At 39.8% G+C, this 23,508-nt stretch overlaps 1 protein-coding gene across 8 annotated transcripts in view; it reads left to right on the forward strand.

The window, feature by feature from the left end:
* TBC1D5 (TBC1 domain family member 5) overlaps positions 1 to 23,508 on the forward strand; it is a 452,638-nt gene that overhangs the window by 163,282 nt on the left and 265,848 nt on the right. For all 8 annotated transcript variants that reach the window (XM_054991058.1, XM_054991057.1, XM_054991065.1 and 5 more), the window contains one exon: positions 18,128 to 18,262. In XM_054991058.1, coding sequence (XP_054847033.1) covers positions 18,163 to 18,262 — 100 coding nt within the window. In that variant the 5' untranslated portion in view covers positions 18,128 to 18,162. The remainder of the gene's footprint in view (positions 1 to 18,127; positions 18,263 to 23,508) is intronic.

Genomic DNA, 23,508 nt, shown 5'->3' on the forward strand with positions numbered 1-23,508 from the left:
AACTATCATCCTATATGGAAATTTCCTTGTACCTTTGAAATTAGAGTTTAGTTGAGGATTGCCAGTCAGCTGGAGCAGGGTGGGGGTGTTAGAGTGCTCCCGACGCTGCTGGTAAGGTGCCGGAAGGCTTTAACATTTAAATCCCTCCCTTGCTCCAGCTGACTGGCAGGCCCGGGGGGACTCGGGGGGGAGGGGTAGAGCGTTCCCAGTGCCTGGAGCGCTTTAACAGCTGACTGGCAGGCCCGTGGTTTTTTCCCAGTGGGTTTTTCCCAGTCTGTGCCCACCTCTACTCTAGGCTTAATGAACTTGTTTGGTCCAGTTTTATATGCAGATTACTATGACTAGTCCAGATCATCCTGAAAGTAAAATCCAGCCTTAAACAATAGATGTGCAATAACTGTCTATTGCACTGTGGCCCAGTGTCAGGAAAAATGATCTTTTAAAAACAAAAGGTTTTTTTGGGGGGGGGGGAATGTAACAGATACATACCTCCAATATGTTTTACCTTTCAGATAAAAGCCCACTAAAAAGAGAGGATTTCTTGGAGGGATGTATGAGATATTCTTAAACTTTATACCTAATGGAATGTATTTCATAAGAAAATGAAGAAATTTCTGTCAAATTAATCTTCCAAGAATTTCTGAGGAGGATCAGGTGCAGTTAGATAGACCAGTACAGACAACAGAGATTCATGAAGTGATTAAATCTTTTAAAAAGAACAAGGCCCTTGGGCCAGATGGGCTTATGGCAGTTTATTATAAAACATTTGCAGATATAATAGTAGAACCACTAAGGAAGACAATAAATGAGATTTTATAATCTGGCAAACCTGGCAAGAAACAAGAATATTTTTGATTTCTAAGAATGGCAAAGATCCATTCCTTGTTAAATTATATAAGCCAATAGCATTCATGTTTTACAGAGAGCACTAGAAAATAGTGTGAGTGAGTGAGTGATGTGTTCTACCTAAGTGATGGATGGAAGTGGCTGAGTGGCCATCATTATAAGTGCTAGCACTGGAGGTCTAATGTGCCTGTAACTAGCCACTGTAAATAGATCAAAATAAGAAATGGCCCTGACTTAGATGCAAAAGAGAAAAGATTGACGAAGAATATTCAATTGACAATACCAGAGAAAAACACAACTTTTAAGATTCTGATCTAGCTGAGGCCTAACTACTCTTGCCTTAAAGAGCAACTGGATTTCCAAGATATAAGCTTTTGAGAGTCAACACTCTTAGAAGATAGAAAGTGTCTGGTCGCATTACAGATGCTAATTTTCTGCACTTCACACCCCTGCTTTATCAAGCTAATTGCAACAGGTATTATAGCTAGCTTTCCGATACTCTAATTTACAATACTCCTCCCACCCTCTGCCTAAATTATAAAGACTCCTTCCTTTTTCCATTCCTCGTATCTGATGAAGTGAACTTTGACGTTCAGAAGCTCATATCTTGGAAATCTAGATGGTCTTTAAGGTGCTATTGGACCTTGATCTTACTGTTCGACTGCAGACCAACATGGCTAGCTCCTTTTGCCTTGTGTCAGTTCTTGCTGAGATGTAGGTGGAGCTACCATTCCTTGGTACTCTGGTCATTAACAAAGGCTGCAATGGTATTCCTGTTTCCTTTGTAGTGGTCAGTTAGAGCAGAATTCTTTCTATCAGAGGGACAAAATGATTAAATCCCACTTTGTGGTTAAATTCCACATTATGCAGTGTTCTTTCTGAGAGGTTGGCAGTGCAATTCTAAGCAGAGTTATGTCAATCTAAATCTACTGATTTCAGAGGATCTAGACTGGAGTAACTCTGCTTAAGATTGCACTGTGGGTGTACGATCTCCCAGTACTTTGGGGTTCTGGCTAATAAAAAAGGCAAGAATGTCATTACTTTCATTTCTTAAGTGACTGAGCAACTGATGGAGTAGAATAATCTGGTTCATTTCTTATTCAACTAAGATTCATTTTCCTATGTTTGTAGAAAATTGTGATTGCTTTATGGCAGACAATTCAACTACCTAGTTAACCATGCAGGGTGTGCAGTCTAATTTCATATATCATCCAGTATTCAGGAAGTGAGGGCAGTCTGCTTACAGTCCAATCCTAAGAACACTCTCTTGAGAGTGAGTCTCATTGAATAGACCTGAGTAGAATTCTGAGTAGAATTGTTTTGGTTTGCTCTTATTCAGTTTACCATGAGATGCCTCTCCATTAGCAAAATAGTCCCCTGTCATACTTCAGCTTGAAACACAGGCAAAACAATATTTTTATTAATTGTACATTTTGGCATGCACGTATCCTGATATGTATCCTTGTGATCTTAGCCAATCTAAAATTGAGAACATCATGTACTTTTAAAATATGCAACTACTGTGCATCTAATTTTGTGCAAAGAACAACTACTAAGTTCCTGCTACCATTAGTAATAAGTTGTGCCTGTTCCTTCCTTGTGATGTTGCTTTACAGATGGCAGAAGTTAAAATCTGCATACAAATAAAAAACTAACCACTCGTCCTAGATCATTCAGTACTTCTGAGAAAGTTTTCGCTTTAGCCAGTTGCTTGGAGAAGAAAGCCTTTAAAAAGGTTTTGTCCAGACAGTATTCTAAAACTTCACTTTGGTTGCTATGTAGCCATTTGAGAATAAGATTGGTAGTACAAATGAAGAAGCAGATTACAATACTTTTCTGAAAAACAAAAGAGGCAAATCAATCAAGGAGATTTATGACTACCACTTGTTTACATCGCTTGTATTTTTTTTAATAAAATAGGCTTAAAAGATTAGTCACAAGGTGCTACAAGATTTATATAAAATATAAAACCAGATGTTGTTCTAGTGTACTACTTAGATTCTTGTTAAGTGAAAAAAATTAAATTTTTATCTTGTATTTGTTGTACACATACAGCAAGGAAGTAAAGCTTCCATGAAAATTAGTACTAAGAACAAATTCCATACCCGCATTAGTATGTTCGAAGAATTGTATGAATTGGAGAATTGTGTGTGTGTTTGTCCTGCATCATGGATTCCCATAACCATTTGCTCCTTGGAAATCAATGCACAAGCTGTGGACACGCTTCTTAAAGTTTCCTCACTGGGATATCAAGAGTCCCAAATAGCCTCTTTGAGCCAAAAATGCACAATGCCTGGTGATTTTCTGCTACTTCAGAATTGCTGTCCAGATAAAATCAAATGTGCTTAAATAATAATGGTAATATATTCACATCTCCTTGCAGGTGTGAGAGAAACAAATAAAATTCTAAGGAAAATTAAGAGAATATAAAATAATGTAACAAATACCATAATACTTTTTTGCAAATCACTGCGTGACCATGCCTTGAATCTTTTGTAGTGGTTGTCAAGACAAATAGAGAATTCAAACAAAGTGGGATAAGGAATAGGTGGCACAAATGTAACATGGCCTAAATGTAAACAAATGAAGCTTCATCTATATATTTAAAAGGGTTCATTGAAGAGGGGGGGGGGCATGGGGGACTAATCTAAAAGCTCGACTCAGTTTAGCTGGAATTTGAAGAAATGGAGGTGGCACCTCTTAGATATCCTAGAATGATGTCCAGGCATATTTTATTTTGCAAAATGTATAATGTGAAGTTTCAGAGTGGTGCATAACATAAAATAATTAAAAGAACAATAAAACAGTATTAATATTAAAAGGGACTGCAGCAGCAAAGTAGCAGACTGAAAGACTAAATTTGAAAAGTTTCCTGGCTGATTGTAGGATTTGAGGAGGTTCTTATGGGAGCAGATACTCTTTGGATAGCCAGATATAGGTTAATACTGTAAAGTTTAAAAGTGTGTTCCAGATTACCTCACCTAGAGCTGGGTATCATTTGCAAACAGATTGCATGGCACCTCATAATTGTGTCTTGCGGCATAAGATAAGAAACATAAATGGTAGAATTTATTCCTGTGGAATCACATAATAATTCTTATGTACATCTAATCTGATTTGCCCAGTAACAGAACCACTGCAAAACTGTGCCCCCCAGTTCTTTATATTATGGTATCAAAAGCTGCTGAGAGAACTAGAGAAGCAAATACCAAAATAGTCCTCATGCCGAAAGCCCAACTGAAACAGGTCAATACAAGTAGAGGACCTGCAAGGACTTGGCGGGGTCATCTTGTTCCCGCATGTTTTCTTTCCCTTCTTTGCCCCCATAGCCTCTCCCCCTTTCCTGCTTTCTTCCCTCCTTTCCTACCCACCTTTGTCTGCTCCCTTATCTTCATTTCCCCCCACCTTTCCCTTCCCCAGTCTCCTTTATGGGCCAGTGGACTTACTTTCTAGTCTAGGTCATTGTGCATCCAGGGAAATAACGTTATTTTATATAATTGCCTCTGCTTACATGATCACTCTTGGGTTTTTATATTAACAACACAACAGAAACATTTTTGAAGAGTGAATCTGAGATGAAACTGTGAAAATCTGATTATTTATTTCATTTAGGTCACTTTTAGTATCTTATTAATATCAATTTTACTTAAGGTAGCAGAGTGCAATAGGGTGCACACTTAACCGAGAGTAAGCCATGCAGGACATGCATTTAAGTATATGTGCATTGGTTTGAGCTGTAAGATACCTTGTTCTGTTCTCTTTTTAGTTTGCCCCTCGGAAAGCAGCAGAACCACTGCAAAGCTATGTTCTCAGCCCCCATCCCTGAACACATTTGAAACATTACAGAAGGATATCCAAAAGCTACTGAGAGAACTAGCAGAAGTCATTGAGGTGGTGGAATAAGAGTGGCTTCTGTTCATGCAAACTTGGAAGGTTGCAGATCTTTGAGCTGTAACTGTAACTATTATCTTGAAAGTAAAACCACTCAAATTTTTAATGGAGAATTTTCTGAAAAGTTCTCAGAGAGGCCACCTGTACTATATCACTTAAATGTATCAGTTTTACATGTAAATTATATTTTCACATTTTTGAAACTTGTGGACAAATTAGAACGGGTGCAGAGGAGAGCAACAAAGACAATCAGGGGCCTGGAGATATGAGGAAAGAATGAGGGACTTGGGAATGTTCCGTTTGGAGAAGAGGAGGCATTGGGCAGGGGGTTGGACTAGACAGTCTGTAAGACCCCTTCCATCTCTATGATTCGATGAAACTTTAATTTATGAATGCATAGCATGTACAAAATGTAGAGCACAAGTTGAGATCAAAGGAAAAATATGATTTATGCATGTTGCTACTTCTTGTGATTTATGCATGTTGCTACTTCTTGTGTTATATCGCACCAACATCTTTTTGTTATAAACTGAACACAGCATTCTTTCAATTGAAAATATTGTTGTGCTTCTAGTGCTTTCCCATGTTCTGTCAGTAGGAAGGACACTGGCTTCAAAAATTCAGAAGACCAGACTGAGGACCACTGCCTAATATAGAAGCTGAACATTCTCTTTGAGAATCCTGTACAAATGATAAGATTCTTTCCACCTTATCTCACTGGAATATCTTCAGGCACCTTGAGTGCTCCGACTGAGCTCTGTCATCCCAGAGTGTGGTCCTTCAGGAACACACCTCACTCTGTTCATCCATAACCTTTAAGCCTGGGGTTTGGCATGTTTTCCACCTATTTCTTCAGAGATTATTTTTTGAAACTTAAGTCCTTGGTTCTCTTGACCTTTCAGATAGAGAAGCTGGATTGAGTGCTTCCTGTCCCATGGCATAAGGAACTTGGTTAAGGGAGTACATGGTTGTGTGCCTGAACAGGGTGATTCAGAGCTGAGGATAGTAGAGGCCAGGAATTTCAGGTCTGGGGTATTCAGTTGCTTAAAGTACTTAAGCATGATGAAAGAAAGGGAGGCATTCTTTCTCAAAAATTTCAGTCTGCTCTAGAGTCAAATAAAAATTATAAGGCAGGTAACAGCAAATACTCACTTGCCAGTTAATATAGGAAAACGCATGATACATCTGTTGGGTCCTAAGCCCAGTAGCCTTAAAACAGGTGGTTTTATTTCCTCAGACAGGGAGGTAATGCTGATGATGCTAGTTTAAGGCATTGGCTAACCAATTAATCCACAGTGTTTTAGATTAGACCAAGGGCAGGGATGCTATAAAAGGTTTGTATAGCAAGGAATTGTTTTGATGCAGACTTTTTCATTTAGCTATAATGTCAGAAGTTTAAAACTTAGGCATATGCTGCTAACCGTATCCCTTCTGTTTGTTCTAGGACATTCATATTGTCTTTCCTGCCTGACATTTTAATTTACCGTAGAGTTTGTACCCTTAGTATTGTGATGGTAAGATACAAAAGAATGTAGGGTTAAATTAGCAGATATTGTTTTAAATCTCCTGTGATGATTGTTCTGAGTTCTGCACTATAGCTAGACAGACAACTGTTTAATAGACAACATTTGAATATTACAAATGTGCAATGGGTAAAAATGGATTAAGGTTTCAGGATGGTACCAATGGGCGATATTTAATATTGAATGACATGTATTAAGACAAATGCTTTAATATATAATTTATATGGCATTGTAAATGCATTTATCGTGTGAGATACAGACCCCCTGATGCAAAATGAAGTATTCTGGAAAGGTTTGGAGTAAATAAATAATAAAACCACTTTGATACACTATCTAACAATATTAAATATTAAGACTTTCACATGATTGATTTTAATACTTAATTAACTTATTTAAAGTCTGATACAGCTCTGTTTTGCCTTAAAGCAGACTTGATAGTACTATAAAGTTAAAGTTTTTACTAAATAGAATGAAAATTAACTGCATTTTATGATCACTAGATTTGCTAGTTACAAGCGACAAGTCATTTAGTGACATGAGCTTGTGCACTTCATTTTGGAATCCAGCTGATCAAATTCATAGTATTAGACTGATTTTTTTTCTTGCATCATTCCATTTTAATGATCTGTAATCTGATACAGTTTATGAAAGAAAACATGCTTGCTTTACACTATCTAAAATACGTCAAATTGTGCAAATTTTTTTATATCTAAAGGAAACATTTCTTCAATGACAGATGGTTGGTAGTGAATTATGAAAGAAGCTTGGTAGGTGAATTAAGAGAGAAATGCAGTCCTTGATTACTTTTCTTGCTGTATGTCATGGTGAGATAGCTAATGGCCACCATATTCATGTGGAAGGTGCTAATGGCAGGGAATTGTTGATGAGGGCTTGCACTAGAAAATTTAAAAAGCTATGAAATGTGTTCGCCCAGCTTAAGAGTTTCTTTCATTATAAACACTTTGAAAGAATATTCACATGGGTAGTGTTCTCTTTGTAAGCATACTTCAAAGGGGGTTGCAGGTGCTGATTATTCAGTGATTTCAAGAAATTTTTCTTCAACATCCTTCTACATAGGCAATTTTCCTCTTTCTGCCATCTATTATAGGTTTTTCTGTCCTCTTCCCACATCTGGTGTAATTTTGTAGATTCAGCAACACTGGAAAGATATAACCATGGGGCAGGCTGTGCCCTGCAAGTTCATGTCATGGAAACTGGCATTTCTTCTCTAGTTCTGGATTGTTGATCATGTTTAGCAAGACCTGAGGGTGAACCAGGTAACTTCTGAAGAAGCGCCTGAGAAATGTCAAGATTCTGAGGAACAAGAAGTGGGCTGAAGAGTGCTTCTGGACTGAGCTTCCGAAGAGACAGTATTTTTATTAATTTCTTTTACAGATGCCTCGCAGAGGGACCCAAGACTAAACATGGGCATGAATGCGAAAAAAACCCGAACACACTGTTCATGGTTCGTTGCCATCCACAAACAACGAACAGCGAACACTTATGAACATGATGCTGTCACAAACATGTTCATTATTCGTTGTTTGTGGGGGCCTGCAGCCCCCACCCCCAACCCCCCCACTTAGCCCCCACTCCCCTCTAATCCACTTACCTGGCCCTTTAAAGATCCCTTTAAACTATCAGCTAGCAGGTGGCAGGGGGGATTCCCCCTGCCAGCTGATAGTTTAAAGGGCCCTATCCTGCCACTTGCAAGCGGCAGGGCCCTTTAAACACCCACAGCCCCCCCCTGCCCCACCCCAGTGCTGCCAGGCTTCTTCTGCCCAGTGCAAGCGGGACGGGGAGATTCTCCCTGTCCCTCTTGAACTGGGCAGAAGAAGCCATGCGGCGCCGGCTCTCCCGGTGCTAAGAGGGAGGGGAAAATTCTCCCTGTCCCGCTTGCTTCTACCCCATGTGAGCGGTGCAGGGAGATTCTCCCCGTCCCTCTGACTCTGAGCAGAAGCAGCCCAGCAGTGGTGGCTCTCCCGGTGCTGAGAGGGATGGAGAGATTCTCCCCCCTCCCACCGGGAGAGCAAGCACACTGGGCTGCTTCTGCCTGGTGTCAGAGGGTCGAGGAGAATCTCCTAGGGGCAGCTGGCACTCAGCCGCTCGTCGGAGAAGCCCCTGATGAGCAGCTAATTCAGGGGTTTAAATGCCCCTTTCCGTGCCGCTGAGCAGCGGCACGGAAATGGGCATTTAAACTCCAAAGCTTCCCGAAGCTATACAAATAATCCCTATATTTAAGAAGGGCAACAAAAATGTGCCAGCAAACTATAGGCCCATAAGTCTCTTAAGCATCATCAGTAAAATATACACAAGGCACCTTTTAGATAAACTTGAAATATGATTCGAACAGGAAGAAATTATTTCACTAGAACTGGCAGGTTTTAGGGTAGGGAAGTTGGCGGTTGAGCATTGCCTGATGCTTCAACAGTTGATAGAAAAATACTCTGCCAAAGGTCAAACTTCTCTATATGCTGCCTTTATTGATTTGAAGGCAGCTTTTGGTTCTATCTCTAGACAGAGATTGTGGCAAAAACTAGAGGGCTCTAGCATAGATAAAAGATTTTTATTTCTCATCTGCGCCCTGCATGAGGAATCATATCTCAGATCGAGATGTAACCGGTAGGGACTACTCGCTGGAGCAATAAAAACATTTAAAGGAGTTAGGCAGGGCTGCCTATTGGCCCCCATGTTATTTAATTATTACATCAGTGACATGGTGAAATATATGATTGACCTCAATTTCCATCCACCGAAGCTTGCTTCACGCCATTTACCAATTCTGCTTTATGCAGATGATGCAGTCCTATTAGCCAGGACCCCATTAGGACTCCGAAGGGCGCTAGATAGATTCACAACATACTGCGACAAAGAACACCTAACAATCAACTTTGATAAAACAAAGGTGATGGCATTTGGCAGATGCCCCAAGAAGCGATCCTGGAGGATGAAAGGGAATAAAATTCAGCAAGTAAATAAATTTATCTACCTGGGGGTGGTAATACAGGATTCGGGGGCTAATACAGCACACTGTAATCTGACGGCGGAGAGAGCTGAAAGGGCGGTGCATGCTCTCTTGAGATTTTTTTGATCTAAGGAGGGCTTATATGTCCTGGCAGCACTGAAGCTGTATCAAGCTAAAGCCCTTGCGCAACTCCTATGGGCATATCCGCTGATAATCTGCGAATTCTCAAGAAGATTCAGTCCAAATTTATCCGTGCCGTCTTACAGGTACCCCCAGGAGTGCCAAATGCCCTCCTATGGCTAGAAACAGGCGAAATGAGAACTGAAGCCAGAATATTGCTATCTTCTGTTTATCAGTGGCTCAAGATATATAACAATCAAAAAGGCCTTCTCCCTCTAATAAACCAAGATCCTTACCAGTCTAGGTGGATGCGGATGGTTAAGAGCAACCTAGAAAGATTGGGACTCTCGCCTGCTGACCTACTGACTCAGGGAAGTGACCAGGCAAAAAGTATTGTTAAACGAATCCGGTAAGCACAATACATAGGGAGGAGCTCTCCAAAGTACATCTTAGGTGCCAATGGTGTCTTAAATTCCTGGGGCCTCACAGGAGTATCCATGTTATCAGCAAGAGCCCAGCCGCGTGTCTGCTAGCGCAAAATGGCTTCTTTCCTAAAAACCACCTTGTATGGGTGTGTCTAAGAGCATCCTATTGGTTGGGGGTGAATGGGCGTGTTGATAGAGGGGTCACACGGCCATACTCAGCCAATAGCTGTGGTGGTTACCCCATTTCCGGGGTGGGGTGCAGCAGGCGGAAGTTCACTGACGTGGAAGTGGGTGGTGTTTGCGAAAGGAGATCCAGTTACATTGCAGGGGTTGTGGCCTTCCCATGTCACTTCCGCTGAGGTAATAGGGGAGGGGTGGCCTGAACACGTCACTTCCGATGATACAGCAAATATGCAAAATGCCTAATTAATATGCATGGTATACCCGTCACTTCCGATGATGTCATGGGTGGGGGTGGCCAGCTTACGACAATTCCGGCGATGTGGCAGGGGGAGTGATCTGCAGGCGTCACTTCCGATGGCGTCAGGGGTTGTGGCGCAGCTTGCCCACGTCATTTCCGGTGGCGTGGCTTGATGGAGTCATTTCCGGCGGCGGGGCTTGATGGCGTCATTTCCGGTGACGTCACAGGAGGGCGCCATTGCTTACGTCACATCCGGTGACGTAATGCCTCATTAATTATTCATGGTATACCCTTTTACTAAGTACTTCCTTAAAGGGGGCAGAAAAACCCTGCCCCGCCTTGTTTGTAAAAAAAAAAAAATTCACACATTTGTGCTATATCAGGCAGCAGCTTGTCCCAGCAAGGCTAAGCGTGCAGCAGTCAGTTTCACAACTATGCTAAGAGGGGGAAAGTCGCCGCTGACCAGCAGACTTTGGGATGCACACAAAACAGTGGAGAACCTTCTCCCTTAACCAGGGCGCCTACCTAGCCAGAGGTGGAGGGGCTGCTCGCCAGGGCGCTTTGGCTGCGGGAGCGGAGGTGAGCAGAGCTGGGAAAAGGGCGCCCACTGGGGCTTCAGCTGCCCTCCCAACTTCTTCAGCTCAGCTGCAGCCCGTTCCCAGCCGTCCATTTTGCTTTCCCAGCCCCGCGCCAAGGAGGAAGCTGCTTCCAAAACGCCCCACAAGAAGCACCGGGGAAGGCGGGCGGGTGAGACAGCCACCCTCGGGCATGGCTACTTGGCAATAAAATGGTAGAGGAAATGTCAGTCAGGATAAACTGCTTCTGTTGTTCTTGCATGGCAGAATATCGCAGTAGCGTGATAAGGCTTATTTTTTTTAAAAAAATACATTTGAGGATGAATTGCGGGTTGTGCTGGGGATTGTGGGAGTGTGGGGCCGGAGAATCAGCGTTAGGAGGGACAGATGATCGGGGAAGTGAGCACTTTGGCGTTGCAAAGCGTTCACAGTCGATCCGGGGCATTCACATGGAAGCGGATGAGGAAGACATAAAGAGTCACAAAGCATGATTTGGGGAGAATGACAAAATCGAAACAGAACTGGAATAAGGTGAGCATTCAGCGGTAGATGGTGCTAGTTGGGTGCTAAATTTATGGCTGTATGATGATGGCCATAGAGCGCCAACGAGATTTAGCTCAATCTCCTCATTTTATGGCCCCTAGGGAATCTAGATATGTTATGGGTATGGCCAGATATCTCACTCATTTGGATGTCCCATCTTATAGAAGAGCTTTCACTCTGGCCCGATGTGAAGTTATCCCTTCAATGGTCATTGAAGGGAAATATAGAAAGATTCCATATGAGGAGAGACTCTGTCGTTGCTCCATTGGTGAAGTGGAATCACTTATTCATACGTTCTTTCGTTGTCCTTTCCATCAAGTTTATAGGAACAAGTTTATTTCCCCACTCTTAGACACACCAATAGCAGAGGCAAATAAGGCCTGCCTGGAGAAACTCCTAATTGATGAAAATCTAACTATCTCCAGGCAAATAGCCAAATTCTATCTCTATTTGGTTAAATTCCATAATAAAAAGAATAGCCATACGTAGTCTCCTGCTCTTTTTTCGATCTTAACTATTTTAATGTCAGTGTTTTAAATATTAGAATTCCTGCAGTTCCCAGAGAACTATATACATTTTAAGATAAGATTTTAAATGTTAAATGTATTTTTTATGTCCTTTATATTTTTTATGCTGGATTTAATTATTGATTGATTGATAAGAATAAGGATGTATTGTCGTCGTTATGGTCTCTGACCGCAAATAAATTCATTCATTCATTCAAGCTATACAAATAGCTTTGGGAATCTTTGATTACAGGTTTCCAGGGCAACAGCAGGAATTCAGACAATCCCTGCCTGAGTTGCCATGGGAATTGATTGCAGGTGCCAGACTGTCTGGCTTGACAAACAGCAACGAACAGCAACAAACGAGGCTTACAACGACTACCTGTTCGTTTAGAATGGGGCCTCACAAACAGCCTGTTCACAAACAGCCGAACAGGCTGCTCTTGGGCTTTTTTGCGTTCGTAATGCTGTTCGTGCGCATGTCTACCCAAGAGAGCATGCAAGATCAGTTAAAAACCATAATAACCATCAGGAATAAGTATCACTAAAAACAACAATATTAAAATAGATATTTGCTATAGATATACCAAAACTGCAGTAGTGGAAGTTCAGACATTCATTTAAAAATGTTCTTCTAGATAGAAACTCTGTATTATTCAGCCATGTGGGAATCCTAATTTCAACTAGCAAGCTGTTGCACAGAGTGGGAACTACCACTGGAAAGAGTCTGCTGTCATTGTTATTATTACCCACCTGCAGGATGGCTTCCTCGGGAGATCTTGTACAGCTGAGCAGACCTGCCTCAGGGGGATATAACAGAAATAGAGAAGAAATTGTCAGATTGTTATTTTAAAAATATGTAAATGTTTAGAGGAATTACCTGTGAGAAGTGTAGTAGTTCAGTTTCAAATGTCTGACTGGAAACGAATTCTCTGACTAGAACATTTTCTAGCAGGAAATGATTAAAGTGCAACTTCTTCAGTGAAGATGGAGGTATGGTAGTTATAGTCATGTTCTTAGAGCTGTTTAATGACCGTTTGTTGTATTTCATATGCTATTCCTGTTACTTTTTAAAGTCTGAATAACCTGCTGAACTGCAGAAGACAATATGGAACTTATTCAAACTCCTTTTGTATTCTATACTGTAATGTTCTTCGCAAGGCGTTAAATTAACCTACTTTCCCCACATGATGCACCTGCCTGTTGACACCAGTCATCTCCCTTCCATGAGCCGCTTGCAAATCCTGTCCCTTCACCTCACTCTTTTTCAGAAAGGAGATGAAGTGGCATTTTACACAAATCACTCTTACCTTCTTCCAGGAGCAGTTCATGGTGTTTCAAGCCTGTCATTATTAGGAAAGTATAAGTTGTGGGGGATTTGGCTTCTCTTTTATTTGAACATGGCTCTTAAAATAAGAAGTATTTTTAATCATTGGAACTGTCAGAGAGGGCATGCAAAGAATGGAGATGGGGAGAGAGTTGGTAGAAGCAGCATTCTCAATTTTTACAAATTCAGTCTGATTTGTGTATGTGGACTTTTAAAGCTACATTTATTTGTTTAAACCAATTATTAATATTCTTGTGATCTTGTGGTCATTATTCAACATCAGTTATTCATATTTGGAGTTCTCTAGAAGATATAAACATTTTTTTTAAATAGAGTTCCTGTGAACTTTAAAGCTATGCACACAGGATCATTGAAATTTTCTTTTGTTATTATGTGAGACTATGAGTGAGAATACTGAAACGGTGCTAGAATTGCATTAAGGACAGAATCCTTATCTGGAGATTGGGTTCCAGGTGGGTTCTTGTTTTACCTTGGTCATCCAGTAACAGCAGTGCCTCTCCCTCCCACATTGCCAGGGCAACATGAGAAGTACAAAGAGCCCAGGCCGTGGCTCCTTTCCACACCAGGTTCCTATGATACACAATTGCATGGGAAGCAGAGGTAATGCTCTGGCATACAGATCATCAAGGAAAAATAAGAACACAGTCTAAGGTCCTTTATTTGTATACACCTGGCAAAGTGGAAAATCCTTTTAGGACAAGAAAGATGAAGCAACAGGACACAGATGAATAATGGTCTCAGAAGAGCATATCAGTAGTCTATATGTATTGTTAAAAATATTTCGTAATGATTTTGTTAAATTACATTTTATGCAACTAGAACAATATTTTGTAGAGTATTATAAACCTGAAAATCTGTAAAGAATAAATCTTTCTTTAAGAGATGTCCCATGAGCCATCATAATGATTTAATTTTCTTTGCTGTTGTTTAAAAATTAAACGCTGAAAATATCAAAAGGATTACTTGGTATTCAGAGTGGTTAGGTTAATAGGTATTGTTCATTGATTGTTTTTAACAGCAGTTTGTTCAGAGTTACTGATGTAAAAACAGTCTTCTGTTGGCTGGTCTTTGTAATCTTTGTATTGCTATTTTGGATAGAATTTTGATCTCCTCTTTTGCCTGTATTCTATAGCACTACCTTTTGGAGGACTTTGGCAATGTTTATACTTTTTTGATTGGGACAGTTACTAATCTTACCTTATAAAGTAATTATTTCATAAACAGTAACTGTAAATGAATAGAGAGTTGAATCTTAATGTACCGTATATACAGTGCAATCCTAAGCAAACCTACTGAGAATCCTACTGAAGTCCTCTTAAATGGGGCTTACTCCCTGGAAAGTGTTCTTAGGATTGCACTGATAGTATAAGAGAAGTGGCAGTCTCCTTTATGTGGTGAATGGAGTACCTTAAGAACATAGTCCAATGGAAAAAAATAAACTAAGTGTTCAGTATGACAGTTTTGGAACACACTCTCCCTGTATATGAGAAAAATTTGCAGGTGGCACAACTTTGCAAAAAATAAGGATGTCTTAGATCTACTTAGAGTGTCAGCACCATTGCCAGAGATAAAAAGTTAAAAGTAAGACCTGAGTATAACCTTTAAAATTGATCTAGAAATCTTTGCAGAATTTCATTCAGGAATTTTAAGTCTAGGGAAAAGCCATAGTTTAGCAGTGGAGCACCTACTTTATATGCAAAAGTTCCAATGTTCAGTCCTCAACACTTCCAGTTAAAAAAATCAGGTAGTGGATGATATGAAATACCTCTGCCTGAGACCCTGGAAAGCCTCCTTGCAGTAAAAGTAGACAATACATAACTTGATAGATCAGTTGTGTGATTCAGTTTGGGAGTTCAAACAGAAAATGCCAAATCAGACAACACATAGTCATATAGACAACACACAGCAGGATTCTGGGAGAAAGGAATGTTAGACGAGCAAGAAAGAACAGAGGAAGCAATCCCTAAAATTCAGTACAATAATCTGCCCCTCTAAAGCAGGGGTCCCCAACCTTTTTGAGCCCACAGGCACATTTGCAATTCTGACATAGTGTGGTGGGTACAGCCTCAAAATGTCTGCCACATAGGGTTGCCAGGTCTCCCAGCCTTAAAACCAGGGGATGGGAGGATTGTGAGGGGGAGGGTCACTCTTGGAGTCCTTACCTCCCATGCGCTTTGGAGCCTTTCTTGTGGCGCCGGGATTGACATCATTCCTGGTGTGACAAGGAAGTCTCTGGAGCACAAGGAACTGCGCTCTGGAGCTCCTGGCCCCATTCCCTGTGCCCTCCCCACCAGCAGGTGAGTGGGAGCGGGGGCCAGAGGCTGGGAGTGGGGGAATGCCCCACTAACAGAGGACTGCCAGCTCTACTGTCACAAATTGGCTGCTGAAGGAGGCTGCTGAAGGAGGTGGAGCTAGCCACAGCTTATTTTCAGTCACACAGTGAAGATCTTTGTGCTGCGGAAGCAGCTTCTGCTAAAGCAATGTTTTTAAAAATCTGCACAGCCAATCAAATCTCAAATGGCCAATCAGAAGTCATACTTGGCAAAAGCCCCACTTGGGCCCCAGCCACTTTCTAAAAACTCTTAGTGGGCCCCAGGAAAGATGTCAACGAGCGCAATTGTGATTACAGGAACCAAGTTGGGGAACCCTGCTCTAGAGTTTAGGATGTCACTTTCTGTCCTAATGGTGACATATGTTTACGTTGTGTATCCTATCAGAATACTTCTGATTACAGATGGGCACGATCCGCATTACAATCAGAAAAAACCCACGATAATGGCGATCACGCGATTGTGACCCAGCGGATCATGATCGTCCACGGCCAATGATCCAGCGATCGGGAGAGGCCTGGATCATTGCATTCAGGCTCGGATCGGGGATCCAGACACTCAGGCGCCAGCAATCTATTCCCCTGGCAATGGAGCCAGGGGAAAGCCTGAGCTTTGTTTGCCCTCCTTCTGTCGCCCTGGAAACCTGAATGGAAGCCCAGCTTTCCTTGATCAGCAGGGCTTGCTTCCAACCACGGAGCAGCAAAGCAGTCACAAGTTGGGAGAAGACAGCCAGGGGAGGGAGGGGGAAAGGGGTGTTCTGTAGCCATGGGCACTCCAATCTCATCCCTGCAAACCCTGATAGGCAGCTCTGACGGCCAAACACAGACCTCCTGTGTTGCTGAATGGGACCTGAGGGGAGGTGGCTCATCGCCGCCTCCCCATGCCCACCAGGCCCGGCGGCTACCACCACCACCCACCTTTCCACATAGCCGGGAATAGCAGCGCAGCCCGCTTTGGCCTCCACGATCCACAGATCGGGAACGGGAGATGATCGGTGTGGATCGTTAATTTGGGGCTGGCGCCGATCCACGATCAGCTGGATTGTTAATTTTTTTTGGATCGTGCCCATCTCTACTTCTGATTACTTTGCCAATATTTGTAAGCACTGCACATGGTAATGATGGCAGAATGCATGAAGCTAAGAGACATCCAAATTAGCCTGCATTCGTTGATCCATGATATTTTAGACTAGGTATATGGATTGTATCTTTCCTTCAAGTCTAAGATACAGACAATTCTTCTGTGTCTGTAGTCTGTATATGTCTGTGTGTCTAAAGTACATAGAGGTTTCTTGTACTGCTTTCTTGAATTGCAACAGATATTAATGACTACCCTGGATACATCTGAATAGAATAGGCTCGGTCTCCAATAATCATCAGCTTCACTGGTACCATTTTGGGTACTTAAGCATGGTTGGAGAAAAATGCTAAAATTGGAAGCCACCAGAGAAGATCCAAGAGATCTCCTCCTGTTATTGCTTCTGCTAGACACTCTGGCAGACATGTCTATGAAAATTTCTTTGAAGTCTACTGAAACTAGGAGCATCACACTGTAGTAGAATTTTATGTGAAAGTACTCTTTGACTTGATGCTGCTCAAGTGCTAGAATCTTGATATGAATGCAGTCAATGAATTGAACTTCAGGAACCTGACATCAGTTGTTCCTCATGGACCAGTCTTGTAGTAGAGTGTATGAAAAGTTTGCTGCTGATGAACATAACATTCAAAAGAACAAGGCAGCTTTTCACAATTTGCAGAAAAAGTAGATAAGATCAAAATATTAAGGGACAGACACTCATTTTTGTCATCAGTTACAAAACTGGTAACTAGGGCCGTCGTCACATGGGCATCTCTTCCGTTAAATTTACAGCATATAGCGTCCTACCTGTTATCGGCACAGTAACGTTTCTTTGGGTCACCTAACGGCTCTTCGCGCCACCAGCTGTCCACACCGAAGCACTCTGTTCTGTTCTCTCTAACCGCGCAGAAGCAGCTCCTCCCCCCCTTTTTTATTATTCTGGCATTTAATTCCGCTATAACGGAATAACAGCATATAAACATTCCGTTAGAGCAAAACATTACGACCCTTTTGTTTTTCCAACTTTGAAATTATATAAATAGCCCTTTGCCCTCAGAAAACTCCCTGTCTGATGTGATCCCCATCGCTGAAGACTCTGCCATGGCGATTGAGTCATTTTTACTTCAGCAGAAAGTTTGCATTGTGTTATGTCGTTACGGCGTTATAAGGACATAATAAAATAAAAAAAGGGGGAGTCGCAGGAAGAAATGGATTCTGGGATTGAAGGGAGGGCATAGGATGTTGCGAGGCGAAATACATCGATGTGAGGCATTCACACTGAGGCACAAAATAGCGCGACTATCAAGCACAAAGCAGAAGAGAGAAAATCGCTACAGTGTTGGAATAAGGTGGGTGTTTGCCGGGAAATAGCGCCATTTTAGCGCTAAATAAAAGCCCGTGTGACGACGGCCTAGGAGTATGTTTAGAGTTCAGAGGACAATGCAGTATGTTAACTAGAATTACTGAATTTTATGAAATCTTTGCTACTTTAGTACAATGTAGAATTAGTCAGTAGTTATAATTAATCATTTTGTTTTGTTTTACTTTTTCTCCCAGATAATTTTCACTTATTGACTCTTACAAGTGCCAATATGTATCATTCCATCTCTGAAACAAGACATCCTTTGCAGACAGAAGAACAAGAAATAGGCATTGATCCCTTGCAGAGTTTTGTAAATAAGCCTGAAGATGGTGAGTTTCACTCCATTTGTAATGTGTTCAATTTTTTCCCTCAGAGCTGCTGAACAGCTAAGTTTTTAAGATTATTTCAGTGTGTTCATATAAAGCACTTTGGTATTAATAAAAACCATGATACATCAACTTAAAAATGTACACAGAAACAGTAGCCAAATGTTTAATTTACTTTCATCAATTTTGATCATATGCCAATGATTTCACCATCAAAATACTAAGTTTCATTAGAGCCCTTACTAAACAGTATGTAAAGAAAAATTATTTAACCAACTTTGAACTACTTGCTTGCTTTTCTGTAATTTTATATGGTTTTAATGGTGCCTTTATAATGTACTAGGTACATGAAAATTCTACATTTTATTTTGGACGGCATTGTTAAAATTCTAGTAGCAGTTTCTCTTTTCTTGTTACTTACAGGTTTTTAAATAAAAGAGTTGAGACTGGCATCCATACATTAAAAAGCTGTATTTTATGGCTTTTTATATCTGCCTACAATATCCAGGCCTTATCATGGTCTGTGATACTATCCGGCATGTTTGTAGATACACTAGTGAAATTTTCCAGAAGACAGTATTTAGAATGCAATGAAGAGAAGCTATCTGGAATAATCCAGATGTATATGGTTGTTGGCTTTCACTTTATCTGAGATTACTGACCATAGTTAACTAGAGGAAAATAACAAGATGCTTGAAATCTTATCCTTGCCACGTAAAACCATTTTACAAATACTTCATAACACACTGTGACACCTTTACTACATGTAATCTTCTGGTCTATGAATTCACGTCAGAAATGTGGATTTAAAAATATTTTTCAGCTGGATTAATTCTTTGTTTTGTTTTCAGAGTGCCTTTTTTGAATAATCCTTTCTGCATGAATATATGTGTGTTGATCACATATCATATAATGATAACAAAATGTGTTGCTTGCTAATAAGAGTTGCTTGATATATCATTGATAGGTACATCTGTATGACTTCATTGGATTACAGAGAAGGAAGGTTTATATTCACTGGTATATAAACATTTGTAAAACATGCAACATTTCTAATAGTGGCCAATCATGCTGTAATTAGCTTATTTCTCCCATGCAAATGTTTTTACCTAGACGGCACAAAAATATCTTGGCATTACATTATTTGGGTGATCTAAAGTCAACCACCTTCAGAATTTACTGTCTCCCTCCCAAAGTGTCTGTCCCATGTAAATCTTGTTCCCAAAGACCAGATATTTGATTATGCATACATTTTACATCATATAGGTCCAGCTGATAAACAAGAACATACTATTTGCTTTTTTTTAACATTGGAAATACTGAGCACCCATTGTCTTTATGATATATTTGTATTTTAATATGACGGCCTGTTTTCAAGCCATCATTAATCAGAAATTGAAAGCTTATTTTCAGGAATGAAAAACTGATACTTGCACATTTCATTGCTTTTCTGTGATTCTTGATCTCACTCAAAAACATTTAATTAATGCACCTTTTTTGTGCCCAGGAGCAATTACTTGCCTAGCCAGAAAAGCCTTACTATTTTTTAAAACCTGAACCTTAACATTGCTTCGACATATAAAGTTATTAGTATCGAATTGATGTTTAAAAGTGCCATTAATTCATTTACCCCAAATGTTCATTAACAATGTAAATGTATGCTGATGTTCTATGAGACAAGGAAGTGACTAATGACTCTTCGCACTAACAACACTTAAAATGAATAGAAACTTAAGATAGCTAATCTTGAAGTAATCAAGACCCTCATTCAGCTTGGCATCTCTGTATGCTCTAAAACAGCTGTCAACTGTTAAAAATATATACACAACACACAGATACGCACATGCAAAGATAGAGATATGTAAATACATGGTTCCCCAAAGTCATAAAGGTTACCAACCATAGTACATTTTTTACGTTCTATATGTAAATATTTTATATAAAGCATCCATTTCATCTTCATAGCTTTTTTACAGTGAAACACAGACTGCATTTTAATTTGGTGCCATATGTATCCAAGATGCATCATCTTTCAGCTTTATGCTATTATTTAAAATAAGATATGCTCTGGATATTGGGGGTGGGGTGGACTTACGCATGTAATTTTCCTAGCCCAAATGCTACAGCTCAAGAATTCCATATCAGGAGGCAGCAACAAAGAAATCATCCGATTACCAGAATCATTTAATCTGTTGTGTGGAGCCCTTCTCTGTTAAGTACTTATTTCCGGCCCAACTTGCATGGATGTAATTTTACAGATAATTTGCCAAAAAAAAAAAAAAAAAAAACCAGCCTTTTGACCTAGTAGATAGCATCTTTGATAATGGAGGACGGGGTATGAATAAAACCAGTACTGATCTCACAGTCTTCAATTTCAAAACAAGCTTATTGTTTGGAGGCAATTTGGAAGTTGTTTTTACTGTACATGATCCCTAAACCACTTTAGTACACCCAGTATAAATATGAAATAAATGAATGTCATGTTGCTCAAGTATCAGAGCCAACTATGGAGCTATATACTAAGCAAAACTAACATTCATACTAGCATTCATAATTTGATAGATATTCATAGATAGATATATTTAGAATAGAATGCTGATGTACGATTAAGACTTGAGTAGAATATTCACCACTGAAACCTATCCAGTCTGCCATAGTTTATCCTCTCTAAATATAAGCAAAGCTTTCTTCTGCTTCTTCCAACACCATATGCTTACTTAGCAAGCTTTTAATAGTCATTTATTAATAATAGCTTCTGTGTAGTTTGCTTTTACTTGAACAGCTACAGATCTGTAGTGACAAAGGCCATTGGTATATCACTTCTCTACTTACATCTTGTAATAATTGTGCTTGTCACTTCCTTCTTAAAATAGTGTTCCCGTGTCTTGTAATCACTTTAATATTTTCCCATGCTCTATGAGGGACATATTTCCGCCATTTTAATCACCTTGTGTCATCTGTTTTGAATCGCATCTTGAGACTACTTGGACTGAGATTTCGAGATCCCACATTTGAAGTGAGTTGAAGAACCTGAGTACCCATTCCCATTTACAATATTCTGCTTTTAATGAGCAATTCTAGGAACTGTGATGCTCTACTTCTGGTCACTTTTTAAAATATCCACTTATAATACCAAAATGGTAGGTTCACAATGGACTTTATTGATACACAGTTTCATGAAAAAATACCCGCTGTTATTTTTTTAAGTACCTCACAACTTATTCCTTCCCCTCAGCAGTCAAAATAATGGTATCGCAGGTTTTGTGGTCTTGGTTATTATCATTTGCAATATAGTTATAGTTACAGCCTTGTAAACATTCTAACTACTGGTTTTACTAACCAGTTTTCCTACCAACTTTCAGAGATAATAGAAATTTTAGAGAAGCTTAGGCTAGCTTAGGAACAAAACGTGATTCCAGGCTCTTCATTTTTTCAATTGTAAACAGATCCTGAAATCTAACTACTTTAGAAATATTGGAATAAAGCTTGGCTGCAATGTGGAAGAAATTTGTGTGTGTGTGTGCTGAAATTATGTGCAAATGCACAGAGTTTTCTTTTTTGCTTACCTTGCCGTAGCTCCTACTACTGAACTGGCAATGCATTTAAACTGAAGAGCAATTTTGGTGATTGAACACTATGAGCCAGTAGAGGAAAAACTAAGGCAAAACCTCCAGTTGCATGTGTATTTTTGTTGAACTTTTCCAGATTTGCAGCTCTTATTTGTCATTCAAATGCTAAGTTGCAATCCAAATGCCAAAATTTAGGCTTTGGCCCAGTTGGCCCAGTTTCGCTTTAAGCTTCCATCCTCCAGTATTGTTCCTACTGTTGTCCTTAGTATCATTTTATTGCTCAGAAAAAGGCATGGCATGAAGGAATTTTTAAATGACATCATATGTACCTGATGATTTCTTGCCATTTTAATCAAGGTGTATATTATTATGGACAATCTGGCCTTTTTAACAAAGAAAAATACGCTCATGTTTATATTGCCACTTCTGCAATCAAAACAGCTGATACTTTAATGAACACCATACTGAGGGCCATGCAGGACATAAGGCAAATTAAGCAGGTTACAAACTGCACATCTTCTATTTAGATATAGGAGATCTTCCCAGCCCGAACAATTAGTTGTACTAATCAGACAAGCCAACAGTCAGAAACAGAAGGAGACCATTTGTATCAATTTGAGCAACATAGCTGTTAATGAAGTGAAATAGCCGCACTGAATAGTTTTCACCTTTACTTTGGATTATAGTCTTCTAATGGATTCTTTCATCTCCCTAAAAAGAAATACACATGTTTAACAAAGCTCATTAACTGTTGTTTACAAATTGAGAGTAAAGGAATATTATGCTGTGAACCTCAAGTTTTTTTAAGAGAAAAATGTTTAATGGACAATCTTGAATCTTAGTAACCTTGGGCAGTTTTGTTTAAATGTTAACTATAGACTTTTCCCCCTGAGCCATCTTTGTAAACTATAGCAATTTAAGTCTAAAGACTGGAATTACATTACTGAAGGCAAACTCCAGAATGAAAAAGGCATTGCTTATGTGTCAGTGACCTTTTTGATCAAATGCACAACAAATATATTGTCAGTTATTTTAACATCTTATTTACAGTAATTGATAACAAATGCCTTCATTTAATTTATAGTTCTGAAGAATGAATTCTGATTATTTTGTCCATTTTTTTAACTTCTCCCTTTCTTTGTGAGACAGAATCCTGCTTCCATTAATGACTGCAGAGTCTCCACTAAATACAATAATACAGGCATTGAAGCCAAAGTATTTTCTGTAATTAAAGAAGTTCTTCAGCCAAATATGCCTAATTATATTGGTATTCCAAGATTTGGGAAATGTTTTTCAGTATGGACAGAAAATTATCAAAGGGCAGTGTTTGTTTCCATCTTCATCTCCAAGATGGAAGTAGATGTATATGTGCACACATACATTTTACCCAAAATTTGAAATACAATAAACTGTACTTCAGATAAAGTTCATCCCAGCTTTTCATTGATATGCATTTCATTTTAACTTTGGTCTGATTGTCGGATCTGTTCGAATTTCTGAAACAGTAATCACGAAGCTTTATTGTCTGAAAATGTAGTGCAAATGATGCAGAAGAATATGTAGCAGATGAGATTTAGATTTATTTTTTGATGGCCTCTAATACGTCTTATTGTTGTTGGTACAATATGTGATTTTTGTTTTGAAGTATGATCTGTTTATAGAGACAAATGCCATAATTTC

This window comes from Eublepharis macularius, chromosome 11, assembly GCF_028583425.1.
Source record: "Eublepharis macularius isolate TG4126 chromosome 11, MPM_Emac_v1.0, whole genome shotgun sequence".
In the NCBI taxonomy this organism is placed as follows: Eukaryota; Metazoa; Chordata; class Lepidosauria; order Squamata; family Eublepharidae; genus Eublepharis; species Eublepharis macularius.